The sequence below is a fragment of the Tupaia chinensis genome, unplaced genomic scaffold (genome assembly GCF_000334495.1).
Source record: "Tupaia chinensis unplaced genomic scaffold, TupChi_1.0 Scaffold000423_1, whole genome shotgun sequence".
NCBI classification, from domain to species: domain Eukaryota; kingdom Metazoa; phylum Chordata; class Mammalia; order Scandentia; family Tupaiidae; genus Tupaia; species Tupaia belangeri.
Window position 1 is genome coordinate 4,840,838 of NW_006159928.1, and position 19,203 is coordinate 4,860,040.

General features: G+C 34.8%; 1 protein-coding gene across 3 annotated transcripts in view; it reads right to left on the bottom strand.

Moving 5' to 3' along the window:
• Nucleotides 1-1,793: 1,793 nt before the first annotated feature.
• The window catches only part of EEA1 (early endosome antigen 1), a 143,717-nt gene continuing 126,307 nt past the window's right edge, over nt 1,794-19,203 (bottom strand). For 2 of the 3 annotated variants that reach the window (XM_027774335.1, XM_027774334.1), the window contains 8 exons: nt 18,192-18,374; nt 12,060-12,245; nt 10,387-10,518; nt 8,723-8,908; nt 7,606-7,844; nt 5,054-5,174; nt 3,564-3,662; nt 1,794-2,786 (listed from right to left, as the gene is read on the bottom strand). In XM_027774335.1, coding sequence (XP_027630136.1) covers nt 2,664-2,786; nt 3,564-3,662; nt 5,054-5,174; nt 7,606-7,844; nt 8,723-8,908; nt 10,387-10,518; nt 12,060-12,245; nt 18,192-18,374 — 1,269 coding nt within the window. In that variant the 3' untranslated portion in view covers nt 1,794-2,663. The remainder of the gene's footprint in view (nt 2,787-3,563; nt 3,663-5,053; nt 5,175-7,605; nt 7,845-8,722; nt 8,909-10,386; nt 10,519-12,059; nt 12,246-18,191; nt 18,375-19,203) is intronic. The other variant, XM_006154829.3, reaches the window with a different exon arrangement.

A 19,203-nucleotide genomic window follows, 5' to 3' on the forward strand; every position in this document is an offset into this window, starting at 1 on the left:
TCATTACATATGCTCAAGAATATGTTTACCCAAGTCCAGGGACTTAATCAGTGTCCTTAACTGCTATTGGCAATAGGGTTTTAACTAACATGTTTTTAAAAAATAATTAAATGAACATGTGGCAATTTCTTTTAGGTTGTATGCTGTAGGTATAGTATAAACATAATTTCACTTCAGCATGATATCTGAAAGTAATTATAATAAACTATTTATTACAAATGAAATACTGACCCATCCTTCTTTATTATAGGATTGCACTAAATAAAATGTATCAATTTATATTTTTTTCTTTGGAAAAGAGTATATTAGTGACTTATCCAGATATTTTCCAATTTTCAAAAATAATAAGATTATGATCAGTACAAGTTCAATTTCATTGTTCAGAATAAAAATAGGCTAATTTTTAATTGTCCTTATGGGGCTTAGCTATTCTGTTTCAGTTTTTATTATACCTTTAGGATTCCTAAATACATTTGGTTTTGGAAATACTCCATTTACCAGCATTATTTTTGTAAAGTTAAAAGATTCTCCAATTGATACTGAGTCCTAAATTCAGACCACATTTTACACTTGTCAAATTTACTACTTTTAGAAATTCTTTCCTATTGGGTAACAAAAAAAAAATGTACAGTCGAATATTTACGGTCTTCTTACCATTTTAATTTTGTTTTCACAGATAAAACTATGGCTGGCAATATTGGTTACTAGCTTTAAGATGCAAAATTATAAAACAGTTACAGTGAAGCTGAGCTATGTTTAGGAAGGTTAAACAGTTTAAACTAAGGGAAAAAGCATATCCATTAAAAAGGCAAAATCAGGTTTCAGAAATTGCCAGAGAGACAAAATAAAGGTATAATAATGCTAATCTCAGAAGACTAGGATAATTACCCAGTTTCTATTATTCATCTTCCAGCTGAAGGTGAGAAGCCTTTTTGTTTAAAAATTTTTGCCATCGGGATGTGTGAGAGACTGAGAGGGAAGGTGCAAAATTGTCCTCCCCCTCCCCCTTTCTCCCAGGAAATGGCCATGCTACAATCCCCTTTCCTCTATTCTCCTCCTGGGATTTTTGGGTACATGCATGCACAAGTGCCTGGCATGATTTTCAAACCACTAGGTGTGGGTTTTGAACCATGGTCAGTCATATGTGAGTCCAAGCCTTAGCCACCATGCCACCTGCTGTCCCCAGGTTAGAAACTTCGTAGGATTTTTAATGGACAATATGTGGAAGTTTTAAAATGAGACCAAAAAAGACAAGAAGAAAAAGAAAAGTTAACGCTAATCTTTAAAATTTCACCCCAGGATAGATACAAAGTAAACAAATTGATTTTAGAGAAGTTTTCATAAAATCCACCCAAGAGAATTTAATCAATATTATGAAAACAAAACCCAGGTATGACTGTATGGTTAATACATATTTTTAAGTAATAAACTGATAAACATAACAATGCAACTGAGCCATGGACCTATCTATAAGAGAAAATGGTAGTCAAAGTATTACAGTTTTGTGCATATCACAGAGACTATTTAATCTAATTAATATGTTACTGTGCAACAAAAAACAGCAACATGTGACAGTATCATCCATGTACATTTTTGTACATTAAATTTGGGAGAAAGAAGTAAGCTATGGAATTATATTCATCATTTGTGAACAGTGAAATTATATTTAAAAAAATACATTGCTATTTTCTGTCCAAAGTTTATTTACATTTCATTGGCTGATTCTAAACTTAATCATGAAAGCTGTTCCAGGGGTGGGATTTTTGGGTACATGCATGCACAAGTGCCTGGCATGATTTTCAAACCACTAGGTGTGGGTTTTGAACCATGGTCAGTCATATGTGAGTCCAAGCCTTAGCCACCATGCCACCTGCTGTCCCCAGGTTAGAAACTTCGTAGGATTTTTAATGGACAATATGTGGAAGTTTTAAAATGAGACCAAAAAAGACAAGAAGAAAAAGAAAAGTTAACGCTAATCTTTAAAATTTCACCCCAGGATAGATACAAAGTAAACAAATTGATTTTAGAGAAGTTTTCATAAAATCCACCCAAGAGAATTTAATCAATATTATGAAAACAAAACCCAGGTATGACTGTATGGTTAATACATATTTTTAAGTAATAAACTGATAAACATAACAATGCAACTGAGCCATGGACCTATCTATAAGAGAAAATGGTAGTCAAAGTATTACAGTTTTGTGCATATCACAGAGACTATTTAATCTAATTAATATGTTACTGTGCAACAAAAAACAGCAACATGTGACAGTATCATCCATGTACATTTTTGTACATTAAATTTGGGAGAAAGAAGTAAGCTATGGAATTATATTCATCATTTGTGAACAGTGAAATTATATTTAAAAAAATACATTGCTATTTTCTGTCCAAAGTTTATTTACATTTCATTGGCTGATTCTAAACTTAATCATGAAAGCTGTTCCAGGGGCTAAATGGAAAAAAGTAATGAAATATGAGCCCAAGTCTCACAAAAATAGAATTTTACTTGATATTGATAACATTCCAAAATATACGAATTCTAATCTGGTCTAGTATTGCAACCAGTGTCCAAATCAAATAGTAGTCCAAGACTCCATTAAGTACATTTATTAAAAAAATCTAATGTTAGTGTAATAATACTCTGAAGTTGTGATAACCCACTATCCTTGCAGGTCATTGAAACATGCATCACAGACACGAACAGGCTTCTTGGAAGAAGGAGTTAAGGCATTTTTGGCTGAACACTCAGCACAGAAGATATTCCCACACTGTCTGCAGTGATGCTGTAAATGACAAAAAGTGAACAATTTCAAGCATTAAAAACTGTACCAAAGTTTTATAAAACTACACAAAAACCACAAGCCACTGTGAAGATATACTAACTTTTGAGTGATTACTGTATTAGTTAATGATAAAATATTTTAAGAAGGAATTAACATTCCTTTGCTATATTCAATTGAATGCTTCCTATGGAGTTTAGCCAGCACTGTATTAAATATTTTATGATTTATGATGGAATTCTCTAAAGAACCCTAGGAGGCATTTATAAGTGATAATACAGTATCCCAATCAAATGAAAACTGTTCTATTTGCCAAATGTTGTTGTAGGCCTAATGTCTTCAGTAGAAATCTAAATTAGTCATCACATGATGATATTTTTAGAATAGTTTTTTATTTTTTATTTCTGCTTTTTTTTTTTCCTTCAAGGGAATCCAGTGATGGCTAAAACACATGTTTAACATATATTTAACATATGTTTTAATACTGCCATGTTGGTTCAGAAAATGATTGTCCCAGAGAGTAACTTAGTAGGAAGACAATAACTGGATTTAAAACTACCATTCAAACGCATATGCTACCAGAAAAATGACTGCATGAAATTTAATTATTTTATAAAGTTGTAAATGAAAGTTTAACAATAAATAGACATTGTTTTATGTTTACAATAAATAGACATTGTTTTATGTTTGTCAATTAAAGAACTATTTTGATAGCTAAAATACTTGCTGTCACTGAGAAATGAAATCCAGAAACATGGATGTATGAACCAAATCTTTTACCCGTCTCACTGTTACTGAAAAGCCTTTTCCACAGGCCATACAGTTTTGTACTTCATTGTCTTCAGCCCACTTTCTATTCAAGGCTTGTGTATGTTTAATCTATTAAAAAAAAATACATTATAATATTCAACATTTTAAAGAACAGCAGATTATTTCTAGTTTGGTGTCAGAGTTTTATACCATTTTGACTATATGTACTACAAAATTTTTAAAATTGCAAATTCATTGGTCACCTTTTATTGTTAAAAGTAGTTACGGGGACCAGCAGATGGCGTAATGGTTACATCACTGAACTCCCACATAGCTGACTGCAGTTCGAGTCCTGGACCCAGTGGCTTAAAACACATTGGGCGTATGTGCATGTGTGCTCAAAATAACAAGAGGAAAAAGCAATCAAAAAAAAAAAAAAGAAAAGGGGACCAGCAGTTAGCATAATGGTTGTGTTGCTTGACCCCCATGTAGTCGACCGTGGTTCGAGTCCCGGACCCAGCGGCTTGAACTCACACCAGGCGTGTGTGTGTGCATGCCCATGATCCCAAGAGGAGAATGGAGAAAGGACTGTGGTGTGTCCATCCTTCCTGGGCGGTAATTTCTTGCTTTCTGTCTCTCTCTGTCTTTCTGGCGAGTGCACATGCCCTATAGCAAAAACCTCTCCAAGAAAAAAAATTCCAAGAGGAAAATGGAGGAGAAGGGATTGCGGCACGGCCATCCCCCTGGAAGATGATTTCTCACTTTCTGTCTGTTTCTCTCTTTTTCTTTGGTGAGCACATGCACCCTATAGAAAAAATCTTTCTCAAAAACAAAAGTGGTTATTTTCATAAAACTGGATGACAAAATAAAATTAAATAAAATTTTATTCCTCAAAAACATTATTTTTTTAAAGAGAAATTTTTGCTATAGAGCATGTGTACTCACCAAAGAGATAGAAAGCAAGAAATCACCCCAGGGGCAATGGCCACACTGCAATGCCTTCTACTCCAATCTCCTCTTGAAATTTTGGGCATACATGCACATACACCTGACATGACTTTCAAGTCACCAGGTCCAGGACTCAAACTGTGGTTGGCCATGTGGGAGTCCAGCAATGCAACTACTATGCCATCTGCTGGTCCTGACATTGGTAACTTCTAACGGTTGGTAATTTCCCATGCACATTAACCCTGTGATAACTCCTTGTCAAGAACTCAGAATGTATGTGGACCTCTTCTTTAACACATATTTAACTTATGTGTCTGATAGTCTTAAATTTTGTAATTCTTTTCCTGTAATGACAATTCAAGAATGAGATGGCTCACAAAGTCCTCTGGTTTCTCTAACAAGTCCCTTATGTTTATATTTGACTACCTACAAAAATCTATTAATAGTGCCATAGACAGTAGTTATTTGGAAATATTATTAAACATATTAGATTTTAAAAAGCTAAAAATATCCTTTTCACTAAGAGGTCACTTCTAGTGTAGTAAACTGTCTCCTAGGACCAGGAGACTTACCTGAAGGGACTGATTCTCTCTGCCCAGCTCCTGCACTGCTGCCGTTGTATTATCCAGCTTTCTTTGCAACTCTAGTACTTTGATCTGAAGTTTTTCTATTTCACCTTCTCCTTTAAGACATCTGGAATAGAGCACACACAGCTATTTATTTATTTATTTATTTATTTATTTATTTTGGGGGAGGTTTTTGCTATAGGGTGCATGCGCTCACCAGAAAGTCAGAGAGAGACAGAGAGACATAAAGTGAGAAATCACTCCCCAGGGGGGATGGCCACACCACAATACCTTCTCCTCTCGGGATCTTGGGCACACAGTCACATGCACCTGGTGTGAGTTTAAGTCACTGGGTCCAGGACGTGAACTGCGGTCAACTATAAATTACAGGGGAGTCAAGTGATGTAGCCATTACACCATCTGCTGGTCCCCACATAGCTTATTTTTAAAAAATCATTAAGGATACTTCTAGAACATAAATAATGGGCTACTTTAGTAGTTTTAAATATAGCACATTAATTTCAACTACCTAATTATTTTTCAGGGTTAATTTTTAAGTGGCTACTTAAATACCCAAAGGGGTTACATACTTTAAATATTCTTCTTCTTCTCTTTTTTTTTTTAATTTTACATTCACTGGAGGCAGGGGGAGGGTGGAGAGAGAAAACATCCCCATAGGGCCTGGTCATACTGCAATTCCTTCTCCATCTCTTCCTCCTGTCTAGATTTTGGGCACACATCCACACACTTCTAGTGTGTTTTTCAAGCCATCAGTCCAGGACTTGAACCAGGAAGTCAGTCATGTGGGATCCTGCTGCCTTAACCATGAGGCCATAGCTGGCCCTGATTCTTCTTCTAAGAAATGTGGGTTATGATAATGTTACCATCACTTACAATGCAAATAAACGAATTTTGCTAGGCATCAGTTACCTTTCTAGTAGTGCTCTCCTTTCATCCTGATTATTTTGAACTGTTGCTTCTAATACTGCAATTTCACCCCGTAAGTCATCCGTTTGTTTCTCAAGTTCACTAACTCTCCGTTGACTAGATTGCCACTCTTTCTTTACAGTGCCTAAATTTTCATTTAATGCTGTGATCTGCATGGTAAGTTTGGTCTCATTTTCTTCATGTTTCTTCATTCCTACTTCTTTTTCTTTTATTTCAGAATGCTGAGGGGGAAAAGAAATGGGGGAAAATCTCTATTATAAAACCAGGACAAAATAAAATTAAATTTAAGATACTGGCAATATAAATAATATTGTTTCTTCAGGAAAGAGGGCAGAAGAATGCAAGTTACTATGTCAAACTAATTCTATACATATCTGTGTAATTAACTGGATCAAAGGCCATGATGCTGAAATGATTACTTAGCAAGCTAAGCTGATGCAATTTTAGATTTTTTTTTTGTTTGTTTTCCACCACTGGAGAGGCAGACATACACAGTTAGGTACAACAAGGTGTTCTAGGGACAAAGCTGTTGGTTCCTTATGTATCCCAACTCTACAACATTCTTTTGTCTTCATCAACCTGCCAGAAACAATACAAACACTTCTAGGCACTGTTTGAACTTGAAATTAACTCTTCGTTCGACTAAAATATTTAGGGTTCAAGTTATCTGGAGATACCTGGACTTAATTCAAAAGAGGAAACCCAGATGCTTCCCATTTGGCAGGCACAACTTAGGGAAGGGAAAGTAGACTTTGGTCATCGTAATTCCAAACTGAAATTTCCGTTCCCCCATCTCCACCTTCACTTTAACCAAATACATGAATTTAACATGATTAGCATTCACACCACTTATTTTGTTCTGGCACTAAAAATGTGCTTTTAATTATATTTTAACTGAATTTTCACTTACATAAACCAAAATACGATTATAGAGTTAAATATTTTCAATCCTGTCAGCTATTACAAATCAGATCTTTCTTAATCAAAAACTAAAATGTTTGGCAAGCATTTGAATCATTGCTTCTGAGTAGAAAACTTTCTCAATGAATTGATTTAAAGCACTGTTACAAAATACACCCTCCACCATTAACTGACACCATCTGCTGGTCCCCACATAGCTTATTTTTAAAAAATCATTAAGGATACTTCTAGAACATAAATAATGGGCTACTTTAGTAGTTTTAAATATAGCACATTAATTTCAACTACCTAATTATTTTTCAGGGTTAATTTTTAAGTGGCTACTTAAATACCCAAAGGGGTTACATACTTTAAATATTCTTCTTCTTCTCTTTTTTTTTTTAATTTTACATTCACTGGAGGCAGGGGGAGGGTGGAGAGAGAAAACATCCCCATAGGGCCTGGTCATACTGCAATTCCTTCTCCATCTCTTCCTCCTGTCTAGATTTTGGGCACACATCCACACACTTCTAGTGTGTTTTTCAAGCCATCAGTCCAGGACTTGAACCAGGAAGTCAGTCATGTGGGATCCTGCTGCCTTAACCATGAGGCCATAGCTGGCCCTGATTCTTCTTCTAAGAAATGTGGGTTATGATAATGTTACCATCACTTACAATGCAAATAAACGAATTTTGCTAGGCATCAGTTACCTTTCTAGTAGTGCTCTCCTTTCATCCTGATTATTTTGAACTGTTGCTTCTAATACTGCAATTTCACCCCGTAAGTCATCCGTTTGTTTCTCAAGTTCACTAACTCTCCGTTGACTAGATTGCCACTCTTTCTTTACAGTGCCTAAATTTTCATTTAATGCTGTGATCTGCATGGTAAGTTTGGTCTCATTTTCTTCATGTTTCTTCATTCCTACTTCTTTTTCTTTTATTTCAGAATGCTGAGGGGGAAAAGAAATGGGGGAAAATCTCTATTATAAAACCAGGACAAAATAAAATTAAATTTAAGATACTGGCAATATAAATAATATTGTTTCTTCAGGAAAGAGGGCAGAAGAATGCAAGTTACTATGTCAAACTAATTCTATACATATCTGTGTAATTAACTGGATCAAAGGCCATGATGCTGAAATGATTACTTAGCAAGCTAAGCTGATGCAATTTTAGATTTTTTTTTTGTTTGTTTTCCACCACTGGAGAGGCAGACATACACAGTTAGGTACAACAAGGTGTTCTAGGGACAAAGCTGTTGGTTCCTTATGTATCCCAACTCTACAACATTCTTTTGTCTTCATCAACCTGCCAGAAACAATACAAACACTTCTAGGCACTGTTTGAACTTGAAATTAACTCTTCGTTCGACTAAAATATTTAGGGTTCAAGTTATCTGGAGATACCTGGACTTAATTCAAAAGAGGAAACCCAGATGCTTCCCATTTGGCAGGCACAACTTAGGGAAGGGAAAGTAGACTTTGGTCATCGTAATTCCAAACTGAAATTTCCGTTCCCCCATCTCCACCTTCACTTTAACCAAATACATGAATTTAACATGATTAGCATTCACACCACTTATTTTGTTCTGGCACTAAAAATGTGCTTTTAATTATATTTTAACTGAATTTTCACTTACATAAACCAAAATACGATTATAGAGTTAAATATTTTCAATCCTGTCAGCTATTACAAATCAGATCTTTCTTAATCAAAAACTAAAATGTTTGGCAAGCATTTGAATCATTGCTTCTGAGTAGAAAACTTTCTCAATGAATTGATTTAAAGCACTGTTACAAAATACACCCTCCACCATTAACTGACTGACCAGTTTAGCTTCTTTCTCAATAAATTCTTTCTTCAGCTCATCTTCTTCCTTTTTCACCCGCTCTTTCAGCATCTGCTGGTTTTTCTTCTCCTGTTCAAGAGTTGACTTCAAGGAATCTACTTTCCCTTGAAGTTCTAATTTCTGCTGAATCAAAAGCTGTTTAGCATCCTTGAGATTTGTTACCTCCTGTTGAAAAAGTAAGGCCAAAAATAAATGATCTTTTAGTAGTAAATGTTTCAAAAATGTAGCTGAAACTTATGCAATTTATCACCTTAGATACAATCTGAATTTTATCTACTTCTCTTAGCCGATCCTTTAAGTTCAGTGTAAAGATCCGTTAAGTTCAATGTGAAGATCCTTTAAGTTCAATGTTTCAAACAATTGGTTAAAAAGATGTCAGATTGTTTATTTCCTGTTTACTTCAATAATACAATGTAAGTTGAATTATGTACATACCTTGCTTTAAGAAAGTTACATTCTGGAGGAATAATGAGATAATTTAAAAGCAAAATGGTTAGGTGTGCTGATAGACATAAATGTATTATGAGAGCTTTTAAGAGAGAATCTAACCCTTCTCCAAGACAATAAACAACAGTTTATAAAGCAAATGTAGTTTCCTGTAGTGTTACCCTGTCTATGCTTACATAAGGTAAAATGTTTTAAAAAAGAAAAGACACAGTTAATAATTTTTTTTTTTGAAGAGATTTTCGCTATAGGGTGCGTGTGCTCACCAGACACACAGAGGGAGACATAGAGACAGAAAGCAAGAAATCACTCCCCAGGGGGGATGGTCACGCCGCAATCCCTTCTCCTCCATTCTCCTCTCAGGATCTTGGGCACACACCCACACGCACCCGGCATGAGTTTTAAGCCACCAGGTCCGGGACGCAAACCACAGTCGACTACGTGGGAGTCCAGCAACATAGCCATTATACTAACTGCTTGTTCCCTACTGTTAATAAATTTTAAGAAGAAAAATAATTGAAAAAAATCAGAATCTCTTAAACTCTAAATTATAAATTCTTACATATTTTGAAGTTTACTATTAATATATTTAATACGGGTGCGTGTGCTCACCAGACACACAGAGGGAGACATAGAGACAGAAAGCAAGAAATCACTCCCCAGGGGGGATGGTCACGCCGCAATCCCTTCTCCTCCATTCTCCTCTCAGGATCTTGGGCACACACCCACACGCACCCGGCATGAGTTTTAAGCCACCAGGTCCGGGACGCAAACCACAGTCGACTACGTGGGAGTCCAGCAACATAGCCATTATACTAACTGCTTGTTCCCTACTGTTAATAAATTTTAAGAAGAAAAATAATTGAAAAAAATCAGAATCTCTTAAACTCTAAATTATAAATTCTTACATATTTTGAAGTTTACTATTAATATATTTAATACTGTAATCAATAGCCATCTTCTTTCTCACTTCAATTAAATCTAAATTCTTAGAGTTATTTTACTTTATTGGGTAGTCTGAAAATGAAAGTAGCATAGTTTCAATATGTCCATGGATATATAAGAGTACTCTAGCAAGAGTATTTGTCAGAAACAACAAAATTATTTGATTAGCACATAGCAGGTGCTTCTCCCCCCCATACAAATTAAAGAACAATAATATAACACAGAAGGGACAAAAATTTATTATTTTAACATACCTTTACACTTTCTTGTTTATAGGACATGAGTTCTTCACTTAATTTAGTGATCTCTTTTTCTTGTCTACATTTAATTTCTTCTATTTCTGCCAATTTAGATTTTTCATTTACTAGTTCATTTTCTTTCAATGACTGTAGACAAATAAGTTTGTTAAAAATAATCTTAAAGTAAATACTTAATTAAAAATTAATGTAATAAAAATTACTGCTACTATTTATTTTAAGAGAGATTTTTGCTGTAGGGCATGTGTGTTCACCAGAGAGACAGAGATAGAGAGACAGAAAGCAAGAAATTAGCCCCCATGGGGGATGGCCACAGTGCAATCCTTTCTCCTCTGTTCTTCTCTCGGGATTTTGGGTATGTGTGCACATGCACCCAGCGTGAATTTCAAGCCACTATGTCAGAACTCAAATTGTGGTTGGCCCCCCATGGGAGTCCAGTGTCTTAACCACTATGCCACCTGCTGGCCCTAAGTGCTACTATTTATGTCAATGGCTTTGCCATCTTCTACTTAACTTGAACAAATTACTTACCTCTTTTATGTCTGTTTCCTTATTATACAATGAATAATAATAAGATTATTATAAGGATTAAAAGTTAATATTATAAAATTATTAATGTCTGGAGTAATAATATTGTAAAAGGTGGTCAATACTATTATCTTTTTTTCGTATAACTCTTATTTTATTACTATCACTATTATTATACAAGGTACCTTGCTAGGACCGTCATATATTACCTCATTTAATCTCTATTATAGGTAGTTTTTGTTTGTTTGTTTGTTTTTTAACCGCCATTTTATAGATGCAGGAACAAAGGTTAAAGGGAAGTTAAATAATTTATTAGTGGTAGAGCCAAAACTAAAACAAAGACCAAAAAAAGACAAATAAAACAAAGCAAGATCTGTGTAACCTATAGCTCTTATAATTGAACATCTATGAACTGTATTTCTATCAGAATTTTCTAAACATGAGGCAGAAATCCAAATTTCAATCCAGCTTCACCATCCCATAAAAATATTCCCCAGCTTATTTTTTTTATTAAAGAATATTTCAGGAATTGCACATTCAGAATATCCCCAAAACTTCAGAAATTGTAGACTTCAGAATAATATCCTATCAGATGATAGGAATATATCATTTTGACTAAAAAACCAAAACTAAAATGTCTTCTAGAATCTCAATTCCTCTTTCACACAGAATTTAAAGTAATTTTTAAATGTACAGTTAGATAAATTAATGTTTTCAACTTTACAACTTTGCATTACTTATATAAAATACATTTGTACTTTCCCTATGAAAATACTAATTCTTGGCTTTAGGAATTCTTAATAAACTTAAAAATCTTTCCAAATTTTTTATTATTTCATTCATACATCAGGAGGATAACATGTTATATGAGAATTAGTGGAGGATGACACGCCATATGAGAATTATTGCAGGGACTATATATATTTACAAACAAATCTGTAAAACTAGATACTGCGGTAAGAAAAGTGAGTAGAAAGTATAAGAAGCCTATTAGGAAGTATTTCCTAGAATTAAAATTTCAATGACAGAAACTAGAGGTCCGTCTGAGGGAGCTGTTGAAAATAAAGGTAATATCTGTATTCAACAAGAGGACTGACTACAACTGTAAGAATGTAGATTGTAAAGTCAGAATAATGAGATACCTTTTCTTTTTGAATATCTTGTAATGCTTTAAACTGCTCCTTTAACTGTTGTTCTTTCTTTGCAGAATCCTGTTCCAGAGTAGCCTTGGCAGTCTTCAGTTCTTGAATCAATTTATTTTGGTTTCCAATTTGGTTTCTGTTTGAAATCAAGTCCTCCTGTGCTAGAGAAAGCTTCTCTTCTACAGACTTATAAAAATAATTTCCACAAATTACTATATATATATTTTTTTAATTTTAAAAGAAACATAACAGTTAATACAAGCATTGTGGGAAACAATACACTCTAAAAAGACAACATGTTATGCCCAGTGAGTACATGTAAAATAAATAATTCTCAAATATTAACTCCCCTGCCTATGGAAAACATTTATAAGGTAAAATACTTGGTAAGACTAAAGCAATTCTAACACCTATAAGTATTCACTAAATGTTTATCACATCTTACATATTGGCTAGGTGATACTAAGGAATATCAAACAAGTAGGGACCATATCAAATACTCTCAGAGAACATACATAGATACAGTTAGAGGTAAGGCATGAAGGTGACAGTTTAAATGGAGATATAGTTAAATGCTTCATTATATATACACATACGTTTTATAAGATCTATGATGTCCTCTGACATGCTAAAAACTTTAACAAACAGGGAGTTTGTCTTAGAAAAAGATAATTGCATTTCTCAGCTGACAATCTGACTGAGTAAACCAAAAGAAGAAATTCAGCCAAATATCTAGGCTTTCTCCTGAGATGATTTATCATTCCATCCTCTTAACTCTTTATCTCTATGGTAGAAGTAGCAATTGTCACCTAACACTGTCCATACGACTGACTGCTCTAAGACCTAAATATTTTGAGAAGCTGAAATTAAGGCAAGGGCAAGTTTTCTAAAACTACTAGGCTTCATTTTGGGGTAACAGGTAGATAATGAAAATGGCAAGAACCCTGCTACTGTCAGCAGCTATTGCTAAAAACTGGCAGAGTAAGAACAAACTCTCAAGATGCTCCTCCATAATTTTTAGATCTAGAAGCTGATCTTTCATATTCTGGAGATACAGTTCCTTGAAAAAGGGGTCAGGAAATACAATTCAGGAAAAGTTTGCTGCTGACTAGGCTTGTAGATAGTAAGTATTCAATTAAAAAAAAAATGAATGGATGGATGGATGAATAAAGACAGACTTTATGTAGGAGGATTCTTAAGCTTTCTGATAAAGTATACTTCTTACCAACAACTCAGATCATAAGTCTTCTAATATAAATTGAATTTCAATTTTCAATTACTACCAGTATAACACTAAACTCCTAAGACTTTGTCTTCAGAAAGATCTAAAGTCATCTAGTTCTTTATTCATTGAGCAGCTAACCATTAACTGGGTACACTGCTAGGGCAAAACGAGAGAGTACGAGTGGCCCCTAACTTGAAAGAGTTGACTACATAGCCTGTGAAACAGAAGTGGCATGTAAATTCAAAGTTGGATCCAGTAGCAAAGAAGAGCTATGTGTGTGAGACTGTCTGTGGAAATGGTTTACAGAAAGCTCAGTAGCTCATGTGGGAACCAATCCATGTGTCACAAGGGTAAGAGTTATTTCACATAAAAAGAATAAATATTGACAAAGTATAGTTCATACAGGCTATAGGAACTGTAATTACGTAGTAGAGATCCTGATCTAATGGTAAAAAATACCAAGGGCCCACCCACTGTGGTGTGGGCAGTAGGGTGCTTCTGAATGAGGCTGGGTCTGCATGAGAGGCCTAGCTTCAGATCTTGGGCCATCTTGAACAGGCTGGTTGTGGGACTATGTACCCAGGATCCTAGCTAACAAAAAAGCTGGGAAAAAGGGTTATAACTGCAGGACTCTGTCAAAAATACTTCTTTCATGGGAACCAGCAGTTAGCGTAATGGCTACGTCGCTGGATTCCCATGTAGTCGAACACAGTTCATGTCCCAGACCGGGTGGCTTAAAACTCAGGCCGGGCATGTGTGTGCGTGTGCCCAAGATCCCAAGAGGAGAATGGAGGAGAAGGGATTGCAGCGTGACCATCCCCCCTGGGGGGTGATTTCTTGCTTTCTGTCTCTATGTCTCTCTCTGTCTGTCTGGCGAGCGCACGTGCCCTATAGTGAAAAAAAAAACTCTCAAAAAAAAAAAGAAGAAGAAGAAGAAAAAAATCTTCTTTCATTATAACATCAACAAAACCCCAAGGTTTACTAGAACCTAGAAAATGATAGTATCCCTAACCTCTGACCATATGAATTCCACAATCTCTATGGTTCCCCAGTGACTAATTCTTTAAAGTCAAGGTCAAAATCAAGATATACCCATCTTTCCTGCCTCTGAACATCATCTGTCACCCAGTGGTATACTGCCATGCATTTTAAATGTTCCTTTTATCTTTCTTGTAAGCCATTTTATTTTCTCTCTTTAATATTTCTTGGTGGACTTCCCTCTCCTATTCCATGATTTTTTGGGGGACTGTTCTTACCTCAATCACATTATAGTGCCCTATAAAAGAGCATTTCTGTTCTGTGGGGATTACTATTTTTTGTCTATTCAGGATGTTCTCCTACTCTTTTTCCAAAATAAAACCTTGACAATTTTGATTATTTCTTTTTCTTAATGTCTGATGACATAAAGCATAGTAACTGGCTAAGAAGATTTATATTTATCTAAACTTATTGTCTGAATATTCACTCCATTTAGGGGTATAACATTTAGAATTAAATTCCACTTTCACCTTTCCTGGACAACAAAGCACAGCACATGGCATAGCCAATTTGAAACATCCAGTCAACAAACAAGTATTTCATAAATAATCCAGCAGATGGGGCTAAAGGCATACACCAGGTCAGGCTGCCCTCCACTCTACTGGTGTTCAGGTATAGACCCTGCCAGCCCATAGTGCACAGTATCAGCCCACAGTAGACAACCTTGACTTCATCTGTGTCATGCTGTAAGGTTCTGAATCTCTCCTCTCATATACACAAAAAGATCATGCAACTCATTGAAGAAAAAGAAAAATAATGATTAATAACCATCTCTTGTTCTGGTCTATAAATATCATTCTAACGTCCCTAAAAATCTACTCTTTTTTTCCTCCTTAAATTAACTTCCTAAGTAGTTCAAACACTTCTCATTTTAGAAGCATTAATATGGAATTTATCAATCTCCTATTTTGTCAAGAAATATTCTAGTGACATGGTGGTGAAAGACTAGTAGGCTTTGAATCAGAACTGAGATCTAACCATGGGTCTTTTATTCTGCAATTCTGAGCCTATTCTCTCTACAGAAGAAAGCTTTGGAATCAAGGATCTATCCAGACCTCTTAACAGTTATAAAATCCTATAGCCACCTGTACCTCTATTTTCTCTTTTTTCCCATACATATTTATTCTTTCATGTATGAAATTATTTGTATGAAAGGTAGCTTTCAGGTATAATAAAAATTGTTGTTTACTTATTGAAAAAATAACAATTTAAGAGATATATACTGTGACTAGATTATATTCTGCATAAATGATATGTCCATATGAAAAGAGTGTGACTTCTACATGTATGGGATTTTATGATCAATCATTAAGTTTCATCTCTTTGATCATTTAAATATCTTTTTTTTTTTTTGAGATTTTTTTTTGCTATAGGGCACATGTACTTGCCAGAAAGACAGAGATAGACAGAGAGACAGAAAGCAAGAAATCACCCCCCAGGGGGGTGGCCACACCACAATCCCTTCTCCTCCATTCTCCTCTTGAGATCTTGGGCATGCACGCACACGTGCCCAGCGTGAGTTGAAGCCACCGGGTCCAGGACTCGAACTGCAGTCAACTATATGAGAGTCCAGCAACATAGCCATTACACCAACTGCTGGTCCCAATCATTTAAATATCTTTTAAAGTCATCCACTTTTCTTCATTCTTACTACTATTACCAGCTCAAAGCATACTCGTCTTGTACTTAAGACTACTGCAAATTATACTCTCTAGTCTCTACATTCAGCCTTTATCCCCTCCAACTCATTTCTCATTCTACAGCCAGTCATTTGCCTCAAATACACATCTAATAACTGTATGGTTCCTTAGTGTTCCTCACCACCTTTAGGTTAAGGTTACATCCAAAAGCTTCTACAAACATTCCCTTTCAGTAATGTTGTAAAGAAAATAATAATTCAACTCCACCTAAATGTTGGGTGGTATTTTTCTTATAACAGCTCTTGGTAATTTTGACATCTATCTCTGCTGCTCTTTCTGCACAGTGACATCTATAAATATACTATTGGAGCTATAAGCATGCTTTTACCCAATTTCTTATTTCTTTGTTGAATCATTACTCACCATTGATCCCTACACTTCTCTTGCAGACTGGTAGATAGTCAGCCTTTTTTGTTTTGTCTTTCTCATTAATCTCTTCTATCCTATTCACTTTAGTTTTAGTTCTAATCTAAATTTTAATCTCATTTCGATGGCTAACATTTTAACAAAAGTAAGGATGATAATCTTTTAACTAATTTCCCTATCACCAGTCTATTCCAGCTCCAATTCAAGTTGTCTGCAAAACACTTCAAGATTAAGTTTCCTACAGAGCTATTTCTTTAATTTTATTCTTCTGCTTAGACTTTTTACTTTTTCCCCTAAATATACATATATAAAATCCAATTGGCTTTGCTATGCCTCTATGATACTTCACAATTTGAACTCAACCTTTTCTTTCTTTTTTTTTTTTTTTTTGGAGAGATTTTCGCTATAGGGCGTTTGCGCTCACCAGAGACATTAGAGACAGAAAGTAAGAAATCACCCCCCCATGGGGGATGGTCATGCCGCAGTTCCTTCTCCTCCATTCTCCTCTCGGGATCCTGGGCACGCACGCACATGTGCCTGGCATGAGTTTTAAGTCACCGGGTCCAGGACACGAACCACGGTCGACTACGTGGGAGTCCAGCGACATAGCCATTACGCTAACTGCGGGTTCCCGAACTCAACCTTTTCTAACTTTAATTCTAAACATAAACTAGAACTAGAGTAAGACAATGGTAACTGTCTCCTGGCTTTGTTTATTCTCATTGTAGCACCTTTCCTCAACTGTGTCCTAGAGTAAAATGACCTTTCTCAGAACTCCCCACATATTCAAAACGCTATTCATGTTCAAATTCCACATCTCCTTAAGAACCAACTTCAGGCCTACCTCTTTAATTAGCCTTCCCTAAAACACCCTTTGAATAAAATATAAACATTATGTATACATAAAACATTTTAATATTCTGTAATTTTCAACAAAATTTTGCCATAGTGAACTTCAAATTAAATAAACAAAGAAAATCCCAAATGTAGAAAGAAATAAAAGCATTATATTTTATTTTGACAAAGGGAGAGAAAGAAAACTGAATCTTCTTCTCCTTAGGTTTTCTAACAGCAGCCTATCTTTAAAGTTATTTTCACACAAAGATGACAAAATACCTAGATAAACTAATAATGGGCCAATTGAGAACAAAATGAACACAAATGTTCCAGTTCCCCTAGAGAATTGATACCTTAATTTACATAAAAGTTGTTTTACCTTTTTTCCATAACCTTCATTTTAATAAAAATGATACTAATAGTATTGCTAAGGATAAAATTGTACTAATTGTTGGACTATTAAGTTTATTTTGAGCTATGATCCTAATTTTAATCATTAGGTATTATAAACATCTTGGAAAGTTGACAAATATATAAAACCAAAGTCAGTATTACCTGATAAGTAACAGAAAAATTGCTTCCGTTTTCACAAGTGAAGGGAGTTTACATTTAAAACTCATTAGGTTTTCTAACAGCAGCCTATCTTTAAAGTTATTTTCACATAAAGATGACAAAATACCCAGATAAACTAACAATGTGCCAATTAACATAAATATAAATTATTTTACTGTATTATAGATGCATTATTTTAAAATGTCCCCATTTATGTATATCATTATTTTGCTATAGTCTGTTATAAAACAATGTGACTTCTTTAAAAGCTTGTTAATCCAAAAATAAAAACTTAATAGAAAACAAGCACAATATTCCAGAAATATTAACATTCCTTTTACCATTTGGATTCAAATAAACCATTTAATGAATGTCTATAAACAACTTACTAGAGTTGTTTATGATATAATATACCTTAAGATCTTGCCTGGTAGCTAGAAGTTCAGATTCCTTCCCATAGAAATCAGATTGAAGCTGTTTTAGACTTTCCTGAGATTTATCATAGGTGTCTTGAAGCACTGCAATTTTCTCCTTCTGTGCTGCAAGTTCCTGGGCTCCCTGTGTTGACTGCTGCTGTAGTTTATTCTCAAGCTCTGTCTGAAACATACAATAGTTATTAAACAGTATGCATACCAAAAACCAGGTACTGATATAAAATGAAATCCATACAACTAAAAAAAATTTCTGAGAACAAGCTGAATGCATTTATACCTTAAAATTCTACTTCAACCATGAGTGATTTACTTACCTCATAAAGTTGAATGAAGAATTACAAAATTCAACTAGTGTAATTTAAAAACCATCAAATGCAGAAACTATTTGATTGTTATGCTCTATTTTATTTTGCAAATAAGGAAAACCACCAAGTGACTAAGCAGTTCCAGAACTGTTAAGTGTTCAATGATCAAGAAGGAATGAGGTCAAAGGCAAGTTTTCACTTCTCCCAGAACATTTATTGCAAATATCACAGAAACTCATAACAACATGCAACACAGGCTGGTTTTCAACATACAGAGAGCCCGAATAAGAAGAGTGAGTACTGAAGAACGATGCGGGCAGATTGGGAGCAGTGCTCTAGGAGGTTTGAATCTACGTAAGCAACTCTTTCCACCCATATTCTGAGCAAAAGCAATTTAAAAAGCATTGGCAGGTACTTAGTATTAGGCCTCCGGAGGCAGAGTAACACCTACACTGATGGAGGATGTAGCACTAGATGCCTCAGATGATACACATTAAGACTGAACTAAGGGAAACCTCTATGTGACAAATATTAAGAAGTCATTACTGCATTGTCGTATATAGTTTCTACTCTTAGAAATTCAAGAATAATTTAAGTAAATTCTTAAATTAGGTCATTTAAAAAATTATTTATCTAATTTTATTTATGATCATTATTTTTAAATTTGCTATAGGGCACATGTACTCA